Source organism: Alosa alosa, chromosome 4 (assembly GCF_017589495.1).
Source record: "Alosa alosa isolate M-15738 ecotype Scorff River chromosome 4, AALO_Geno_1.1, whole genome shotgun sequence".
Classification (NCBI taxonomy): Eukaryota; Metazoa; Chordata; class Actinopteri; order Clupeiformes; family Clupeidae; genus Alosa; species Alosa alosa.
Window position 1 is genome coordinate 25,268,426 of NC_063192.1, and position 22,173 is coordinate 25,290,598.

Below are 22,173 nucleotides of genomic sequence, written 5' to 3' on the forward strand. Positions count from 1 at the left end.
CACACACACACACACAAGTTGGTCCACAGCCTAAGCCTAAAGCATGAGGCTTCAGGAGCAACAGCAACAGAATGGCCAGTGGACTGAAGCCGGCTTTTTCTCTGGTGCTGGCTTTGCTCCAGCTGAGCAAATCATTTTGACATCATCTTACTACAGAAGCTGCTGACATAACAGTTAAACATTAACGCTCCACGATAGCTTTATGGCATCTGGAGCGGATCTTCAGTGCAAATTGAAGTGCAAAGGCTATCCCATGAAATCGTTTAATTTTCCCTGAAAACCACATTGGGTGACATGGCCACCTCTCCGAACTCTTTATAACTTTATGGCCGTCGACTGCTGATGCTGACGGTGACCTTTGGGGTTTAAATGTGGAACACCGGATATGGCTATCCGACCATTGCAGTGAAGTACCAGTTCAGTACAATGATGAAAGGTCATCCACATCCAGAGGGAGACAATACACAGGCATCCTCCTGAGACTATGAGACTCCCATACCAATCTAATGTAAACATTGTCCTTTGTGACTAAATTACTACGCCGACAGCAGCACCAGTGGGAGCCTCTGACACATTGCTGGAGATTACAGCTGTGTATGAGATGACCATGTTTATGTGACAGTAATAACAGTGCTGTGTGTGTGTCAGTGTGTTTGTTATCAGCTAGCTCTTTGCAACAGGTCTCTCTGGTGTTCTGCTGATTAGCTGGGCTTTCATATCAAAGTTACAATAATTCTTAATAATTCCACAAGTAATTCTACTGTGTCTTTACCCAACACACTTATGAATAACCCTAGTTAAGGAACGACAACACAAGCTAAGCAATTGAAATGAGAAATTTACTAAATGAATAGCTATTGTATATAGCCTTGCAGATAAAATATATTGCAAGCTCTACATTCAGGGTTTGGCTTAATCAGTTAAAAAGGCTGAATATTAAGACTCAATATTTGACACTGTTTGCACAGCTACCATGCCATTTATCAAGACAAGCAGCCCACTATGCACTTCATAGTTGCTACCCACTGCTTTTATGTGAAGAATGTAAAGAATCAGAAGACTAAACGTGTCAGCCAAACAGAACAATTTCATATTGTGTATGTGCAGATGATAATGGAGAGTCTAACTTGAAGAAACAGTATGTCGTTTTAATGTTATAAGGAAGGCTTTTTGTAAGTTTCATTCATTTTGACAGTACAACGGTCATGTGAAGTCAAGATAAACATAACACGTTATTGAAAGATAAACATTGATACAAAGATTAAGATTTCTGGATACAATTACTATAAAGTGTAGTAGCCTAGTTATTGTAAAGTCACATTAATGATGGATCAATAAACATGAGCCCTTGAGTCAATAATGTTCATTGTGTTGCATTGCAAATGGAAGTAGCTATCTATTTACTGAAGTGTTGCGCCCTCAGTAACTGTGGTGTCACTTGCACGAGACCACTTTCAGAGGAGCGCTGTGCGTCGCTCACACTAGCTCTACCACCCATGGTGCAGGGGAGTGTTGTGTTTCTCCCTAGGGATCTAGTGACCACATAAAGGGGTCACAGTGCAGGGGTGGCTAAGGCTTAAGGCACAGGAGCTGCTCCCCATGTTGCCAACTACACAAGTGTCAAGTGCCCTGGCACAACTCACTCTCCAAGGTAATCCTTACTTGGCACGTCTCTAGGAAGATACGAGCATCTTAGAGGAAACATTCAAATGCACCACTCTTTAAATGCTCATGGCAACGCCCGCACCTCAGATTACTGCACTATCTGATCACCAGAGAGTTGCAATATATGCTTTGCCTTGTCAAAATAAATATTTAGGTCAAAACTGTGATTTTGGAGACCAACTCTCTATAACTATATCAAGCTTCTGTTCATTTTGGGATAAAGAAGCATGATTTTGACAATAAACTTGTTTTGAATGAATGAATGAATGCATGCATTTTAGTTATGTGTGTACAGTATGTGTAACATTCTTTAAACCACTTCTACTCCTTGAAAACACACATAAAACAAGAATAAATCTTCAAGGGGGAAAGATGAATCATTCCATTTCTCTTGCACTAACATAAGGATATGCAAGATACCCTTTCTCTGACTCCACTTGAAAAACAGCGACTGACTTAAGAGATTAAAAGACAGGCCAAAGCGTCCAGGAAAAAAGGGATGGTAGCGGCATCGGAAATGGATCCGTCTAATGAGAAGGTTAAACAGATGAAGATAAGCTCCCTGCCTGCGGTCAGCACTCTGCTGAAAGTTCTCCCACCTGCTGCTACCAGGCTGGTCCTGTGGCATGAGAACCGTAGGATCTATGTACACTTTTGGGATGGAAAGGTCAATGCAATTAAACTACAACCGACACCCTTGTAACCACTTGCTAACCACCTGTAAACACAAGTTAACCACTTTCAGCCACTAACAAGACAACAGCTGCCAACACAGCAGTAGATTTTGACAAACTTCAACCATTATCCAAAGACACTGCTGATGCGCAAGCATCACACAATGCACATAATAAACATGACAGTGGCAAAGTGTCAGTGAGGAGGAAAGGGCATCCTTACTTTGGGCTGTGGCCCAGTAGCAGTCGAAGGGAGGGGAGGTCACCCTTGGCAGCAGCGTAGTGCACAGGAAATGCGCCGGACTCTGTGCACAGGTTGGGGTCACCCTCACCACTCCTCAGCAGCCAGTCTGTGATCTCGTGGTGGCTGAAGCGGGAGGCGAGGTGGAGAACCGTGGCTCCTGAGCAGTCTTTGTCCTGAAGAGAAGACGAGCACATTGAGATTAGTTGCACAGCACAGGTTGAGGAATCTGTCTGGTATATTAGTGATGACCAGAGGTGTGGAGCTAGGAGTAAAGATATCATCTACACACCTGACACATTATCATCATATCTGTGAGATTTCATTGGCTGTTGAGCTCAATGTCACCAGCCTTTCATTAGAATCACAAACTCTATGTTAAATTCCTTATTCCTTTAATGTGTTATAAACTGAATGATGCTTTAATGGAATACTAATTGTGTTTTATCTTTAGTCTGGGATTTGCTTTATTGCGCCTAGCATGTAAATCACTTAAGATTTAAAAATAAATAAATAAATGAATATACAAATAGAAGTACTACAATTATATTGCTTGTTGGAGGGGCTTGTGAGAACAACATAACTATTGTGATATAGAAAAATTGCCCAATGACAGTTTTGCTACTATGCAATTCCATAACCACATCTACAACAGAATAATGTCTATCAGGTAAGCTATGCAGTCCTCCAAATACTGTACATCTTCCTGGTCCAAAGATTGGAAGAGAGCCTTTGATATAATCGACTGCTTCAGCACAGGAAATACAAATCATGCTATTCCAGCCTACTACTAGCTCCTCATTAATATACTAGTTACAGCACCAACAACAAATCCTTATCTCTGTTGCATTATTTATGATCCCACAGAAGCCTACTCAAAATGTCATGCCGATAGTCCTAAGAAATCAAACGCAGAGTGGGTACAAAGCCTGTAAGCTGCCATGTGCACTGTCCTTTCAGCCTCTCCACTCGGATGCTGAAGATAATTGACCATAATAGACACAGGGAAAGGAAAGAGAGCGGTCTCATTACATGGCAGGCTCTGCTTTTTCCATTTTATTTCAGAGCATAAAGTCACGGAGGCGACATAGCTGAACTGACTGGCTGACAATCATCCAATTTCTCACCGAGGTCTCACATGGCTCTGGTTGCTCACCACCAACCACACACTAGCAGAAAAGGCCGCTGCATGAATAATGCACTAAAAACTAATATCGCATACTGAGCAACATTTCTTTATTTGGGGATTTATTTCATTCAATAACATATGCTAGAGCTTCATTTAAAATTCTAAAAGACATCAGTCAAGGAAAAACCTTCTCCAACTTCTGAGCATGCTTTTGAAATGACATAATCTTCTGATGATCATTATTTATTTTGACTTAATGGAGAATCCATTTACCTGGAATGTGTGGCAAAATACCTGCCATAATGTAGCAATTACTATAATGTAATGTAAGTGAATCATTAATGGGGAGGCTAGAATGATCACAAAAATCACTCATGCATCTCTCCGCCTTTCTCCTTCTCCAGACCACTGAATGACTAAGAGATCCCTTTCTCCTGCTTCTAGAATCTTCTCTCTCAGCGTCTCGGGAACAAAGCAAACAGATCCTATGATCAGTATCACAATTAATTTACCTATTTGTTCATTTGTTGATTTTACAAGAGGAAGAGGAAGCTGAATGCTTTAAATATCTCTATGTGTAATTAACATTCAGGAGTGAAGGTCATTTGGACTAGTAATGGACTACACTGAGTCATATGTCCAAGACTTTTGCACAGTAGGCTATACAGTATATGGCAGTATACAATATAGTATAGTATAGTATAGTATAGTATAGTATAGTATAGTATAGTATGAAAAACATATCTTACCTCTATCTAACCCTAAACCTACATTTGTCAGGTTATGTGAGAGGGATACCTACATATTTGCAGGATATATATTTTACATTGACACAAATTAGTTTCTAGTTTTACAGGATAAAGAATTACCATTAGAGATGGCTGAATATGACTGATCTGAATCCCAACAATGCTGATTTGTTTATCGATTGAGGCCAACACAATGATGCCATTTTGCAAACTATTCTTAAATGTTGACCTTTTGGCAAACGAAGTGCATGACATTGCGTTTCCCATGCGGTCAGCTGAGTGGCCTATATAGCTGCATCATTCTTCATATGCTCTAATCGTCTTTCCTTGGAAGCTATATCTGGGAGCTTGCATCATGCAAAGCCTCAGCGTAGCACTGGCACTCACACTCTGAGAGAAACCCACGCGCTGCTGCACCAGGTAGCCACACCTGAGCACTGCTGGACCCCCACCCCCAATGGGCAACACCACCTCCATGGCACTACAGCACGCACAAAAACACCTGAGTGAAAAGCTACAAGTGCACAGTGGGCTCCAACCCAACCGGACACAATGCACACATTTCACTATATGTTTGTGTTGGGAATCAGCCTGCGCAGTGAGTGGGTCATATTTCATGTGGATTAATGGATTAAGCCTCGGAGTAGCCTACTACAGAACACTAAACAGGGGAATTCATGGGAAAGCTAGGGTTCCCATGGCACGACGACGTGCCATTGACTCAAGCAGACATAATCCAAAGGTACGGCAAATCCTGGGAGTACCAAACCCCCGATCTGACTAGGAGTACGCTATGGGGGAGCAGAAGAGGAAACAAATGCCCTCCATCTCAAACAAAGCTCAGGCAAAGACACAAACGCCACATCACATTTCACGCCACATCACAGGAACTGCTGTTTGAAGTAGGCTCTAGACAACATAAACAAGGCCACAACAACACTGCTTCACATTAATCTACTTACAGGCTCCATGAGAACTGAGTGTTGTACCAGTATACCACAGTACACCCAGTATCTGAGCGCAAAACAGATCAGCTGGTTTAACCCTGCCTGACCCAGGCCAGCGTTTTAGGGGCAGTTTTGTCTGAATGGAGACTACAGCAAGCATTTTTAGAGGGTTCTCTCTAACACCCCTTTCCTCATTGAAGTATGGTATGTGGTATTGTAACAACACAAGATTGTGTCAAGACTAGGCAGCATGAGGTCACACTCAACGCCTTTCCTGATAAGAAAGGCTCTTATCTACACCAGTAAAGATAATGGTGGTGCACACATTACTGATATATCTTTACAATTCTGGGAAGCTATAGGGAAAGAAAGATTTTCAATTAGGTAATTGCCCATGCTGTTTGCAGGGATATTACTCTTGTGGTGGAATAAAGATGTTCAAGAAAGAAGTCAGTGTGTCTAATACTGTCTACATTATAATCCATTGATTATGAACAACCACTCCCTCAGTTCTGTTTGTCACACCCCATGGTGGACACTGGCAGCACTGTCATATCCAATGACTAACCACAGGTTTCATGCCATGTATGACTGCATCTAGACTACTTCATACATAGTTCTATACTGACTCAATTCTTTGTTTATTGTTTGTACTAGTCTGCAGAGAGTCTGGGAAACTAGTGCCTACAAATGATATACAATGCTGTCAGGAATCCCATTCACATTATGGTTGTTCCTTTTGTTGTGGTTTGTAGCATAATACAAATTAGATGTATGGACAGATGCCTGTTTGATGGCAACATCATCAGTCCTTTGGAGACAGAGGAACAATGAGCTAGACTGTCCCCACAGACATGTTGCTCAGACACTTACTCATACATCGAGATATGATATGTAAGACAACCTTAAACTATAAAAAGAATATTCCAGATGAATACCTATCCAGAGATTACAGTACCGTGACCAGGTTTCTCCTCCCTAAGCAGATGGGCTTAGGAGTGACTCTACAACATAACGATTAGGCCATGAAAGCAGTTTACCGACATAGGCTAAGTACAGAGGATACATTTACTGCCGTAATTTCCCTGGATAACCATACTCTGTGTATGATATTGTGACCTCACTATGTGAGGTCAAGTCAAGTCAACTTTATTTCTATAGCACATTTAAAAACACCTGAGTTGAACCATAGTGCAAAGTGACCCCATACCCTCTGTATACATTGATTTAATATGCTGAGCACTACAGCAGGTACTCGCACACAAAATACAATCAAAAGTGAGCAAAGTTCATTTGTTGCCAACACTTACCGTGGCGCGACAGCCTCCTTGGGTAAGTAGCCATTGCAAGCAGGCTAGGTTGCCCGTTGCAGCAGCGTCGTGTGCGGGACTAGCGCCATTATTTGCTAAACTGTTCCCAGGCAGGCCCGCTTCTTCCACCAGGTAACGTAGGCATGTCAGCCTCCCCGCCCGGGCTGCGTGGTGGACCGGGGACGCTCCGAGCAAGTCTTTCACGTCGCTATTGAGAACTTTTTCAGCCAGTTGCACTTTTAGAGTTTGTACATCTCCCTGCCTGGCGGCAAGAAGTGTCCGCTCAACCACCATGTTTAGAGCTGCTATGCGTCTCCTTTGAACAGTTTATGAGTTCACCATGAAAAGGTGAGGCACGTTTCGAACTTGTGTTGATCTATCAGTAATGACTGGGAGATTATCTCTTGTTCATGCCCCTAACTTCAAACATTATCATATCACAGGGCAATTTAAATGACTCGCCGGAGTGCGACAGGTCACAGTCTTCATTACACAAATTATTTAAAGGTAACCCTCATGACGAATAAATGTAGGCTATTACAAATTAATGGGTTTGAAAGCAAAGAGTTGGAGGACCCCTTACCTCCGAGGACGTTAGCACTGAGATGATCTCCAACAAATACAGTCATGGTAAACCCACATTATATGGAGGTAAACTACAGTAAACTGTTATGGATCGGTGTACATTACAATTGGAACACTCAATCCACAATATCAAAATAATGTGCGTTTCGTTTTTGCGCCTCTGAAACTACCCAGATTCTCCGTTGCGAAATTCAGCAGAAGACAAGTAAATTCACCAGAGTGCTCCGGTATTCTTCCCCGTCGACGCTCAAGGAACGCTACTTCACCTGGTAACGATCCTCTTTTTATGTTTCTGTCACCGCACTTCTCTCTCTGCTCCTCAAAAACAACTTCACCAATACGCTCGCCGGTAGAAAACACGAGATTGCCTAGACTATCTCTGAAGATGAATTCGTGCCTTGTAGAAGCGGCTGCTGTGGATGGCCACGAACTCAACTTGTTGAATAATCCATAGAGGGGAGGAGAATCGGTCCGGCAGTGAGATATTTGTACCTTTAACGATCGGCTCAAATGTTAAAGGTACAGTGCTGTATATAACCCCCTTTTTCAATCCTTCCAATAGAGTTGCTCTTGATTTATGTGCATTTACTCATTCACGGGACCGTGTACTGAAGACTGGCATTATAATGTATGTTTCAAATATATCAACAGTCCACAGGGGCAGTGTACCAGGGCCAGCCTACACAACATTTAAACTCTAAAATTTCTCCCGCAGGTGCATTGACGCTCATCATTAGCCTATGGCGTGTCAGGATTCTATAGATAGACATTTACCCATTGTCTCGGTACCTGAACCTCATATACCCTTTAAGTCCAACTGTAGTTTGATGCATGTTAGGTTATGACTAAACATTTTGGGTTCATTGTGACTTGAATTGTAAAATGGCAAAGGCATTAACATTTTAGGCGTTCCAAAAGAGCCGATTCTGTGTCATGGAATCACTACAATTATTGTTTTTGACAAGATAATGATTTTATTTGACTGGATAGGCATTGTCACTCATGCGATCTTCATTCAGACTGACTGAGAATGAGCTTCACAGTCGAATTTGACTCCCGTATACTGTAGGCCTACATCAGCTTAGATTGTGTTATCAGCAGGTGTATTTGACAAATTAGTAGAATGTATTTGTAGAATTAGAACACCAGTTTATTGACAAGTGTGATTTATTTCAGCGTTATTCCAAGTAGCCTATTGAGTGATTGAACGATTGAATGAGGATTGAGGATGGATGGCATGTGTCAGTAGGCTACCACTGACAAAAATGTCACAAGTAGCAGACTGCCTACTGGCCATAATGTGTCATTACACAGCACGCACTGTGATATGACAAATGTTACTGTTTTGCTCACTGAAACCCCCACATTGTATGTAACATACCACCTATAGCTAATCTTCGGCTATGTGCCAATCGAACCTAATCAGACCTACCACTGTACATGTTGCACGTAATTGGCCTACAACAGTAGGGGTCGGAACACCGTAGGATGCCTTGCCTTAGGCTACTGTTGCCATGCAGTATGCTGTACTTTCTGCGACCAAGAGATGGCAGAGGAACACAGTATTTCACATTAGAAACACTTGTTGCATTAGACCTTAATTGATATGGGTGGGGCGTCAGGTGGATATCAGCTGTGGATGACCATTTTTCAATATGAATAGCCTAGCCTAGGCTACTGTGCACACATTTATTTGAAATACTGATTTAGTTTATTTCCCTCTTGAATCTTCTATTATGTTCTTCAAAAATAAGTCACGTTTGGTTCATTTCAGGTCCAGTGTGTAGTGTAGTGTTAGTGTTCATCAAGACTAGCCTATACTCACAGATGTAAACTTGCATCTAAACTGAAACAATAACACATATTTTATTCAGCCTATTCGAATAAAATTGCAGTATATGCTGCCATTGCACTGGCATCAACCACTTGCTAGGTAAAACAGCAAACCCCAACCTAATTAAACATTTCTTTTCGTCTGATTTGTCTTTTTCCGCTTCAATGCGTTGTATATGTCCAACGGGTGATACTCCCCAGAGAATATAATGCCTCGTGCTTGACGCGTGCACTGCAGGCAATCTGTCACAGTCCGACTGATACTCTAGCACGCGCCACATTTTGGTGACGCATGACGCGTGCGCTGCAGTCCCAGAGGAACAGTGTCTGAATCATGTTCATGATCATAGTAGCCTATAATGTGTAGGACAGCGCACCATCATTTATCAAATTTCAAACTGTTTGAGAACAAAGACCTGTCCGAGTGTACGCTACAATTCTATGCGGCTCCACGAAAAGAGAGGGAAACTAGAACATACATTTGGGGTTTAATTTGGGGTGCTTGCTTTTTTTTAGTAGGCTACGTTTTAATGAATTAAAGAACACACACTAGGTCTAGCCTAGCCTAAGCATCAAACTCGTAGCCTAACCTATAGGACATTAGCCTTAAATGTGATCCTAACCTAACTGAACATTTTCAAATATATTTTAATATGGCCTCTTTCCTAAGGACATTAAACCTTTGCTGACGCCGGTCGTGTGGGAAATTCCCACGCCGTATAAAGACACTAACTGTCATTCCCAACACTGGGAACGAACCCTGGGAAAGCACTTTTACCCTGCACGCGTCAGGCGTGTGACAGTTATTCAAATTCACTCCCATTATATTAAAGTCTGTCCTAACCGAAACCCCATTGTGTCCACCATCTGGTGCCTGGCACCACTTAGAGCAGAACAAAACTGAATTGTCTCTGTAGGTTTCATTAAAACTTTCAGATTCATAGAACGTGTAGCCTAAGTTTATGGCGGGAAGTTTGAAATAGGCGCTCTTATCCCATGTGACATGAACAAAAGCTGGAGAAGCACAAAGACACCAGCTAACCAATTAGGTTGCATCCTTCCTACTTAAACATTAAGATAAATCATGTCTTTTAACTCATAAAAATAAACAAATAAACGAAATAGTAAATCTTATTTAGTTTGAATAAAAACTTAAACATATCCTAATTTAAGATTGAGCTATTTTAACTGGCAGGCTATTTTTGTCTCTGGCCAAATTATCCCAACCTTAATTCTAAATCTGCCAGAATATAATTTAATTTTAACACAATAACTTAATGCTTAAAAATATTAAAAAACGTATCTCAAAACAGTTCCCTTTTCAGAATTCCTGAACTGTCAAATAGCCGTTCCTTCAGTGCCTGAAGCCAGCTTGGTTAAGAGCCCATCTGCTGCACTAGTCCTCGCTCGCGCCTGCTCGTGCCTCCAATTAGTTCAGCTTCAGTGAGCACCAGTCAATCAGAAATCAAATCATAACTGTTTCCGCCTTATTTGCGCTGGCAACAACATAGCACTAGATAAACAGGACAATGAAATAGCCTATATTTGGAAATATCCATTTAATTGAAGGAAAAACGATATTGCTCTTAAAAACAATGTTTACTGATTCTGATTCAATAGCCTACTGAAGATATCAAATCCCGTGCTGTTATAGCCTATTGAAATATTAGGTTAAGTTCATGGAACATAAACATATAGTTGAGTAGGCCTATAAAAGTTACTTGATTCTGTAGTTCATGATGGTGTAGGCAGGTTCCTGTGCCTTTATTCTTTGTAGGCCAAATCAATTCATATTTCATTATTAGATTTCGTATCTATTATTGTACCCAGCTTCATGGTAATACAACACGACACAAGGGGCATAGATCTTTATTATTTTTGCTTGGGGAAAAAGACACGGAGACCAACGCGCTCAAATCTTTATTATTATTGATGAGCAGATCAGGCAATGTAGCCTAATCCCTGCACCATACAGTCTTATCCAATCAACATGCGTCTGTTGGCGTTTGGCGTCAAATACTAACCAATCGTCATCCCTTTGTGCAATTAGAGTAAACTTGCCTGAACAATGACATTACAGATTGTACAGTTCATTCCAACAATTGTGTAACCAAAATTAGTTCGAAATACCTATATAGCCTACAATATTTGGCCTGCTAAGAGTAAAATTGCTGATGTATGTTATGACTAAGAAAAAAGGACAGGCTAGACACATGCAATTCACACTGATAAAATCTACACATTAAAGTTGGCAAAACTGAAGAGATAAATCTGTGATATTCTTCTAAACATGGACCAATGTACAACAATAGGCTGCAAAGGGAATGCAATTTGATAATCTCAGTGATTTCATAGTAAAACAATGACATGTGTCACATATCCTCCCATCAAAGAGTAAAGATTAGAAACACAGATTCTAATAGATAATTTTGGTTAGCACTCAAACAATAGGCTAGCCTACCTGTGGAGACAAAAGACAAAAAACATAAAAATGCATTTGGCCACATCATATTTAATAAGCTTTTTAAAAGATTTTCTTTCTTTCTTTCTTTCTTTCTTTCCTTTGTACTTGCTTATGTCCCACCCGGTTATATCACATCAGAAATGGAGGTAGCCTAGTCTAGATTAATGCATTTCTGTTTAACTCAAGCCTACCACTCCTTTGCTGAGTACATTCTTTGTAAGGTCTGTTTTAAACCTCATTATTAAGTCAGAAAGGGAATTATACCAGCAGATTGATAGTAGCCTGTTGTTCAAAGCAATCTAATCTAAAAGCAAATTCACTTAATTATTACATCAGATGTCTATCAACTGCCCATCGGTCATGTGTAGGCTACTGTGACATTATTTGTGGAACTGCTGCAGCAAGGTGAGCATATTCCTCAGCCTGTATAGTTGATCTGCTTCTAGAATGGAGTAGCTTAAATGCTTCATCTCTCGTTAACTAAAGAACACCTGTGTTAGATTTCTTGGTATTCCATGTTATGGCTGTTAGTAATGTTGCTTTTACAGAATGTTGTGTCTGGATCATCCGGTCTCAGGTAATGCTCAATGAAAGAGTAAACTACAAGGCACACCAAATGTCTATTTTTTATGGTCTCATAGGCGCTCAGCAAACAATTGTCTACCCATAGACATACCCAATTGTCTACCCATAATTTCTGTAGTTTAGACAGCAGACTAATAAAGCAGACATTGAACTATTTGTAAATTCACCTTCACTTTAATTTACCTTCACTTTAATTTACCTTTATCTATTAATTTAGTTGAATGAATAAAAATTAAATTCACTCATTGCCTTGGTTGCTTTCAGTTGTTACAATAGCCCTGTCGCACACTGTATATGCACATTAAATTGGTGAACTATCCATTCATTTGTATTAATTAATTAATTTCATAAATGATGAACTAAGTCTGCTTCATTTTTAAAAGACTCAACTCAATATAGGACATTATCAGTATAATGATCAATTATATCAATTATCAATTATAATGATCAGTATAAGGATATAAATCAATGGCTGTAAAATATGTCTCAAATGAAGTTATTGACAAATATTTGTACTGTATGGCTATCAAGTTAGACTGAAAATATGTAGGTGAAAGGTTTTTCCTCATTTGATTGTAAGGCAAGTACATTCTACACAGATTTTGGTCAATTAAAAATGGACTTGTTCACCAACTTCACCTCCCACAATTAACTCACACTGCTGACCTGCTCCTGTCTCTGTGCATCCACATTGTTCACCTAGTAGCCGCAGAGGGATGAGCAGTCCCAAGTTTTGGTGAGAAAACTGAAGTCTGACCTTTCCCACCCTCCGCTGGTCCTGTCTTCCTCAAGACAATGAAGGACAATGACTACCATTAAAAGACGCTTATTTGTCTCACATGAACCGTAACGAAACGTGGACATAGACGTCGTGGACTTACACATAGAGTACTGCAGGTCCTCTCATTAGCACTTTCTTCATCTCCATCTTCTTGGCGTCATCATCTTCATATGAAATAAAAACATTTGCAACCATTAACACATTAATTCTCTCCTGTGTTGTGACACAATTGGGCACGACATATAACAGAATAATTCAATACTGATACAGTTGACATATATTTACCATTTATTTAGGCCTACCACGTTTACTTTTATTTTAAATATCTTGCATTCGGCATGATTGCATACAATTTCTGTAAGAAATACGTTTTTTCCACAAATGACACTTCACGCCTCCAATTAATGAAGCTTATGGATATTCAGAGATCATGTTGGCAAATGGTGTAGCCGAGGCTACATCTGTACAGATACAATGACAATTCTATCGATGAAGCGCTGTATAGGCTACTATGCCAAATAACACAAATATACATGTAGGCTACAGTAGCAAATATCGTGTCTTGTTAGAAAGAAAACAAACACGGAACTTACCCTAAACAGAGCTCTGCACATCCAAGCCAGCTTGTGAAATGTGGTACAGAAATGTGGTACACGCCAGACGCGTGCAGTTGAATCGACCGCCCTTTCCATCAGAAGGCTTCTGCGCAAATGAGAGCGGGGCATGCGCGTTTGTGGGCGTGGATCCCCGCCTCCAGCCTGGCAGAGGAAACCTCTGAACACATGTCTGATTATAACCTCAACACCCATTGTGTCATCGCAAAGAAAAACAGGTTTCATAAAACCATACATGGAAACAATTATAATATTTGTAAAACATTATATATTGTTCCACAAAATATACAGACTATTATACAGACTATAAACAATTGTATGCAATCATTTATGAGTATTAGTCATTTTAAGCACAATGTAAACAGTTGAAATTTGAATGCGCAAAGTTTCATCATATTAAACAGTTTTTTTTTTCTTTTAAAGCATAGCCATGTATAGTATTGACATTGCCATATTAGGAAAACTTAAATGTGAAAATAGGCTACATGTTTCAACATAAATGACAGTATACCCATAACCAAACTGCACTGTTGCAAATAGTTGATTGTACTGATGGTGTCCTTCTCTCCATAATTCATTCCGAATGAGGAGCCATCTGTCCCTTTGTCCCAGTGGCTCGTGCCGTTCTCGTGCGCTGTCTGAGTGAGAGGTCCCCGGCTCCGGCCCCGCGCTCAGCTTGTATTAGGAGACTTGACAAACACTTTGCTTACACTATTTGTCTGGTAACATTTGCCTGAAATGAAATCCAAACTGTTAAAATAGAAATCCAAAAGGTTAAAAATAGGCTATAGACCTCATCTGATGATTGGCACAGTACAGTCTACAGAGGTAGCTACCCCTGTGCTCTAGTCGGGAACATGGCGGGAAATGATTAAAAACGATTAAAAACACAGATTAGACTCAAGAACTGATAGATTATAAACCAAATAAGTTTGTTGTGGTGTTTTCGTGGGACCAAAAGCTTCGTGATTGGCTTGGCACCGCAAGTTACGCGACGCCATGGATATGTGTTTGATTTGTGGAAAGAAATTACTCTGTGGACAAAGTTACTGCACCAGATGTGTCTAACATGGCTTGGGTTTTAGCGTGGGTATTTTAATTGTGACCAGATCCTGTTCATGCCATTAGTGGTGACTAGGGGACCCCCTGGACATGTGCGTAAATGATATGTAATACCTGTGCGCGCGCATGTTGCGTGACGCAAACAACACTCAAGCACTTTGTTTGGTTTGGTCTGGCTTTTCCGCCAATCGGAGTATGATGCAAGCACAGAAAACTACATCAATAGTTTATATTTGGCAATCACAATTTAAATATTTGGCGTCGGCGTCTCAAGCGTAATGACTGCTATCCATATGTTGCAAGCTTACATGGCGACGTCAATGGTTTGGCTTTCCTGACTGAATCCATCACAAACATTAGGCTGAAGTCTGTAGAAAATGTTAAGCTATTGGAGCTGAGGCACAATATACCATTTATTTTATACTGTATTTGAAATAAATGATGAAATAAACGCATATTTGTTTTTGCTTCAGTCCACGGACTGACCCGTAAGCCATCTGGTAGGCTGTAGCCTATATGCTCTATGCTCGTGCCGTTCTCGTGGCGTGTGTCACTCGGCTGCCAAACTCCCCAAGCACCTCAGGACAAGCCTTTTAATTTATCAATACACAATACATGTTTACTCAAAATGAATGTCCAGTTCAACAAGTATATCAAACACTCAGAAGTCTTCTACATCTATGGAAAGAGATGGGATAACCACCAGTAAATAATGTAGCCTATGTAATGTTCGATACAAAAAATGTGTATCTGTATGACACAAAATCACAAGAGAACAGCAAACTCTTTTCAGCAGGATACCTATTCTGTGCGCTTCATGTGAACACATACACAAGACACTTAAGAAACACTATATTGGGTACAATTATTGATTGTATTTTAGCTAAAAGACACTGACAAAATTCTCAGTAATGATAGTATAGTCAGTCCCCATGGTATAACACCTCATAGATAGTAGCTGGCAATAGGCTTATTGGTGGTATTTTCTGATAATTACATGTTTTTCCGCGTCGATGTAGGACTATTTTGGACTATGATTCCAAGAAAGTGGCCACTTTTAAGGCTGTTAGAGATTCGCAATTCCTAACCACACATTGTGCTTGAGTTGCATTATGCAGAAGGCAGACGCGCCACCTTGCTGACGTGGTACTGTCTCTTGGGCGTCAAAAAATACGCAAAATCTGTCCGTATGCAGTTTCATTTCTTTTCGGCGACAGATGTTTTCTTTCACGAGAGCGTTGTTTGGGCTTGGGAAGCTGTTTACCAATTTTTGGTTTCCACCTTGGCATGATGGTGCGTGAACAGCTGGGCACCGCAGTACAGGCATCATCGCCTGATTGTGATGCCAGTGGACGAATATTTGACAGCTTTTCAGCCAAGTCTTTAGCCTATGTCCCCAATTCGAAATAAACAAAATGTTTAAAAATATATCGGAACAATTACAGTCAGTATCCGTTTGTTCCAGTGATAAGTTCGCCTGGCTATCCTAACTAGATAGCCTGTTTAATTAATTGCACAACTTTGTATGTTAGTGAATAACTTTGACACGTTCACATGCCAGTTTCTGAAATGCGGAATTTGTGTAGATGCAGAATGTTTATTCAAACTTATCAGATTATCATATGGATGGAAAGCCTGTTTACTCGTCTTTACTTATGTATTATCTTTAGTCGTGAAGAGAGGCTGTTTCATCAGTCATCAAAGCTGCTCTTAGAATGAATGTATCTTATGTGATCGCCAGAGCAGAGTAAACCAAGAAAGGTGTTACACTGCGTATATCGGTTGAATCTACACATTTACTGTAAGACCAATATTGAGATTTTCCCCAACAGTCACAAAACACTATTTCCTGAATGCAGCCCTTTATTCAGTGCACAAGATTGTTGTCAGTGTCAAAGCTCCAAAGGGCTAGAACACCTGACATATATTGTCTATAGACTCTTTATGTTTGCATTCAAAGAAAATGTGTTAATAAATGCTCAAAAAATAGCTTTAAGAATTCATAAATCCAGAGACACTTTTATGGCTGAAATATTGTATGCAACGTGGAAGCTTCTCTTTTCCTTGCGGATACACATTTTGTATTATCTAACTTTTGAAAAATGTATCATACAAGGTTGTTCATATTTGAAAGCTGTTTTGGACCATTTTGACAAACACACAGATATTGCGATAATATGTGCCATACTGACTGAACTCCAACTACCAGATAAACTACATTTTTTGTAGATTGGTGTCCAACAATGAAATACAGTAATTTTACACATAAAAGAAGGGAAGACAAGATTTATGTGTCATTTATGATTTAGAGGGTTTAAAGAAGGTGAAATCAGAGAGGGTTAAAGCGGAGCTAGTAATCAAGGATCTTTGGTGAAATTCTTGATCCTTGAAGTTGGGATAATGGGAGAATACAGAATGTTTAGATAATATGAGGTAACAGGACAGCTAGATCATTTGAAAAACGTTCTAAGGATGTCATAAGTGTATGTGTTAGTTACCATAATTTGAAACTATTTGATTTAACTCTGTATATGAGGTCAAATAATGCCTTTATCAATTGCAGGAAATGGTTGCCATGGTATACAGCCTATATTTTCTCAAATGCATATTTTGTGGTGACATAACTTTAGAGCTTTATGGAATATCATTGTCTTCCTATGTAACATTTCTTCTGGAAAACAAGGACAGTTTGAAACATATGCAAAAATACTGTGCATTCCATACGGGAATTGCAACTGATTGAAACTTGTATGTAAAAAAGAAAATCCAAATCTACTTCCGAGTAGGCAGAATGAAGGAGGAAAGGCCATGCTACCCTAGCATTTTCAGCGCAGGAAAGGCGATCTTGAACGGAGAGGCCCCTGTGGAGTTCTCCGCTTCGCTGACCCCATCTGCGCTGAGATGTTGGCTCGTGCCGGTCTCATGCCGTTTGTTGTGGGACATGATAAGGTCCAAAGAAGTAAACTAACTACGAGATATGTTTTCTCTATAACTTCTATTTCAGGAATTTTCGGATGAAACAGTCCTATTATGAATTGGCCAATTTCAGCATGTGAGCAGTGTATATTATTTCAGACTTGCTTATTTTTGCCTGCTTTAGACAGTGGCCTTTACAAATATACCATTATGTATGGCTTGGTGATATTACAATATAAATACATTTTCATGTAGTTCTAGTCGTTGAAGCATGGGTTATTTCTTGGTAATCATAACTGACATTAACAAGATGTGGGGCTTTCAAAGTTCATCATGCTGTTCTCTACAATGTCTGTGTCTTTACTTCTACCTTTAAAGTTTACATTCTTAAACAAAGAGACTTTGTTCAGCCCGCTGGCGCAGATGGGAACCCACGCTTGAGATGTAGACAAAGACTGCTCCAACCGAAATCATTCTATGATCTTTTTTTTTTCTGGATTCAAATTCCCTTCCCAGCGATGGGGCTGTGGTCGACAGTTAATTGGGGCCCCATGGGATAAGAGAACGCGTGCTAGATGGACAGCGCCACTAGACCATCACTCTTGTGAAGCTGATTTCTAGTTTTATTTATGCATGCGTATTTCAATTTAAACGATTGAAAGTGTTCTTCTGAGCATGCACTGACTTGAAACAAGTTCATATATGTTGATTTCTACATATTAAAACGTTAATAAAATAGTGTTGGCTTCATCCTAATAGTGTAGGCTACTGTTTTACTTCGAACAGACCAAAAGAACAAAACAGTTTGATTCCTAAAATGTTCAGATTACAGTGAAAACGCGTTGGAGGATAATAGCCCTGAGCGTTGAGTGGAATGTTACACCGTTGGAAACCCAGTGTGCAGTTTAATACCCTTTTTTCTCTCCCAGCCCCCATTCCAGATGGGGTAGTGACATCTGAAGTACACACAAGCAAATCATAACTAATGATGGCGCAAGAGTCGGACAGAAGCAACGGGGAGCTGTGCAAAATGAGACTAGGACGTGAGCAGCAAGGGGGGAGGGGTTGGTATGGTGGCGAAGTGGTTTGCGTGACATCCATCCATCTGTTGGACATTCATGGCTCGTGCCGTGCGCGTGAGTTCAACATCGATTTGAAAGGCAAATGCTTTCATGGGTTCATGGGGCAACTCTAACCCCCATATAACTTTAGTCATACTGAACTATGTTCATCATTCACAGCATGCAACAAAAATAACTTAGAACAATTTAGAGTGTGACATATAAAACAAAGTTAGGCTATGTATGACGTTGGCGTAAGTTCCAAGTTGAAAAGGCTCTCATTACATTATAAATAAACCATAAAGTGGATAACAAAACCAGACCTGAATATTTAACAGAAGACGTTTGTCCTGGACAGACCCCCACCCCCGCCGCTTTGCTGTTGCAAAGACCCTCCCCCCATTTCAACAGTGCCCATAGTCTACAGGTGAATGTAGGCGAGATGCACAGTCGGGTAGCATGAATTTGGAATTTACAAGCAGGTGTTAATCCATACATAGCGTGGCTTGGGAGGCTTTAATACAAGCATCGTTATTATTTGCAAAGCAAGCACGAAGGACCCCCTCCTCCCACCCATCCAAACTAAATTTATGACCAGGCCTACGCTTTGCAGCTCTATAGCTTTGCATGAAGACAAAAAAGGCAATATGCCTTGAAAAGATAAACTAACACGTAAAACATACAAAATGTAGGCTACAGTTCCACATGTTTACCTATCGAAAAACTTTTTTGAGAAAAGGAAGTAATGTTGGGTTGTATTTCTGATGTAAGATTTGTTTTGTTGAATGCTAGGTTTATAACATTTAATAAAACGAACAATGAGGTGAATAAAACAATAGGCAACACTGAATTTATATCTCTAAGGATATTTAATTGGAATCAATTTATTTGCATCATGTCAAAACGTAGCCTAGGCCTACATGGGGAATAGGCAGTGTAATTTCTGAAATAGATTTCTAAGAACTGACAGAAACTATGTTCAACTATTATCAAGATCTTCTATTCTTAATCTCCTACCCTAACCATCATTTGTAGTTAATCACCGGCGCATGCCACTGGTGGACGCGTCAATATCACAACATGTACTTAACAGATGGCCAAGTAAGTATCGGCGGGGTCCCCTCCCAGAGGTATTTCTCTGTGCGTCAAAAGTGGAACACAATAGACATTGGACACTCCCTCCACGCCACGGCCCGCTATAAAGGGCGCAGCCTTGCCTTTCCACTTCATTCCAGCTCTGACTCTCTAACTGAGAACACGATCTCTAGAGAAAGCCCATGGCTCCAAACATGATTATCGAAGCTGCCCAAACATTCGGCTCCGGGTCTACCGTGGCCCAGCGCAAAGAGGCCAGTGAACTGAGAAGAACTCTTAAACCTCTGATGGAGAAAAAGAGGCGCGCACGCATCAATGACAGCTTGAATCACTTGAAGACTCTCATTCTCCCGCTCGTCGGCAAAGATGTAAGTATTCATATGTCAATCCGTTTTGATCTTAATATAGGCCCACTGAATGCTAAATTTCTCGCCTTCCTGTATGAATGTCAGAAACTAATGAGTTGTGCTTTTCTATTTTTCAGAATTGCCGGTACTCCAAATTGGAAAAAGCTGACATCCTTGAGATGACCGTTAGATTCCTCAGTGATCTTCCCTCCTCTCCTGTCAAAGGTACGTTCATTTCACATGATTTGAACATAAATTGTCCCATATTTTCATAATCATTTACCGTGATTTAACTGGAATTGTGGTACTAATGATTCTTTATTATTTTTTGATAGGTTCAACTGACAGTTACAAAGATGGTTACAAAGCGTGTCTCCAGCGCGTCTCAACACTGCTCCCTCAAACCAGTCTCGATAAAGATGCCCGCCATCGGGTGAACGACTTCATCAAGAAGTCCATGCCTGTAGTGGCTCCGACGTGTCAAAACTGTTGCGGACAGACCTCCAAGATGCTACCACAAATCCAAGAGAAAATTCAAAGCATCAAGTCTGCAGCGAAACTAGCTCAGAACCAGACCAGCAGCAGTGTCGCTCCCCTCCCTAACCGCGCACAGCCTGCGCAACAGGCAGTTGCTGCCAACATGTGGAGACCTTGGTAGAGACATCTAGGAGACATCTCTGTATTTATTTTGTACATAGGTTAAATGTTATATTTATTTTTCGTGGACACACACGATTGCAATGTCTTAGAATGACGCCTGCTACAGAGATTAACTGTAAAAATACGTGTTTCGCAATATTTTTGGCTAATGGCATGCTTACATACAGATTTTAGCCAAATGCACAGATCAATGCCTGTTCCGTTTGTGAACGTTATTGAATGCAATCCTCTTTGGGGTTTCAAAGAAAATGGTTTGTACACAACACAATTGTAAACCCCACGGGTTATAATGTATTTTTATGAGGTTTGCACGTTTGACTTAAGTATATTTGGTCTGTGCAAAGACGAAGCATGTAAACACTGTGTGTTAAAGCAATTATGCTACACTGAAACTGGTTTTGCAGATGTCAAATCACAATATGTTGAGAAACTATAAATGATTCAATAAAACATTTTGATTTGAAAACTTGTTGGTTCACGTGGCATTAATTTTTGAATGCAGAAACGGTCTGATCAAGTCAAGATTTTAACGGTCAGAATAATCTCTGACCCATTCTTTCACATAGTGGGTTTTGTGTAAAAGAGAGGGAACTGCACACAAAGAGACAAAGGAACACTGGCAGTCTATTGTATGCTTAACCAATCGTCTAATTGTTGAAGTTTAACTGTCTGGACAGCTACATCTGAGAGTTTAACACTTGATGGTAATTAATATTAGTATTACCATCATGGTATATATACAACCGAAAATGACATTAACACTGAAAATTGCAGTGCAGCCATAAGATTGGTCTGGCATTTCAGAGTTAGTGGTGTATTTGCCTAACTTGCCTGTACACTTGCTTGTCAGTTGAAAGTGTGCAATCTATGGATATGAAATCATACTGCAACACAGGAGGGATGCATCCTGAACAAATGGATAACACCATCATAGGGTCATGGAGCCAATACTTTTTGTGTTTATAGATTACTATAAAAACAATGATGCTGAGTCCTATAAATAGTATAAAATAGTGAACTACTCCTTATAAGCACAGGGTGACACTGTGGTAGGCCTGAACATACTGCACTCTAATTCAAATGACAGGCAAAGCGCAGTCTTAAGCCTACCATGAGCAAGATGCTATATGCACAAAGATCGGTGGATCAGCTCAACACTCCCACACACCACATGATATAGTTCATGCAGTCGGTATTTTGCACTGAATTTGCACATTGCATAGCATTGAAATTAGGGCCCACCATTATTAACAGTCTAAAGTATGTAATCCATAATGCCCTGGTGGAACACAGCACGGATGTATCTGTATGTTCAATTACATGCACTCAGATGTTGGCCTTTAGATCAGTGGGTTTTTCTTTTACAATAACCATCATCAAAAATACACATCAGAGCAAGGACATTCTAGTTCACACATTAAAAGAAAAACGAATATACTTTCAATCAAGTGAATT

At 40.2% G+C, this 22,173-nt stretch overlaps 2 protein-coding genes and 1 long non-coding RNA gene across 3 annotated transcripts in view; 1 reads left to right on the forward strand and 2 right to left on the reverse strand.

The window, feature by feature from the left end:
• espn (espin) overlaps window positions 1–12,407 on the reverse strand; it is a 58,135-nt gene extending 45,728 nt beyond the window's left edge. The window contains 2 exon segments of the mRNA XM_048241189.1: window positions 2,563–2,756; window positions 6,716–12,407. Coding sequence (XP_048097146.1) covers window positions 2,563–2,756; window positions 6,716–7,009 — 488 coding nt within the window. The 5' untranslated portion in view covers window positions 7,010–12,407.
• A 234-nt stretch (window positions 12,408–12,641) lies between these two features.
• On the reverse strand, window positions 12,642–13,801 carry LOC125293309. Its single transcript, XR_007193356.1, has 3 exons — window positions 13,557–13,801; window positions 13,064–13,127; window positions 12,642–12,964 (listed from the first exon to the last, which is right to left on the reverse strand). It is a non-coding gene; the product is annotated as an uncharacterized LOC125293309 (long non-coding RNA).
• Window positions 13,802–19,789: 5,988 nt separating this feature from the next.
• Window positions 19,790–21,115, forward strand: LOC125293284 (transcription factor HES-2-like). Its single transcript, XM_048241140.1, has 3 exons — window positions 19,790–20,079; window positions 20,196–20,283; window positions 20,394–21,115. Exons 1-3 carry the CDS (start codon window positions 19,894–19,896, stop codon window positions 20,714–20,716), a joined length of 597 nt encoding a protein of 198 aa, XP_048097097.1. The 5' UTR covers window positions 19,790–19,893; the 3' UTR covers window positions 20,717–21,115.
• The last annotated feature ends 1,058 nt before the right edge of the window (window positions 21,116–22,173 follow it).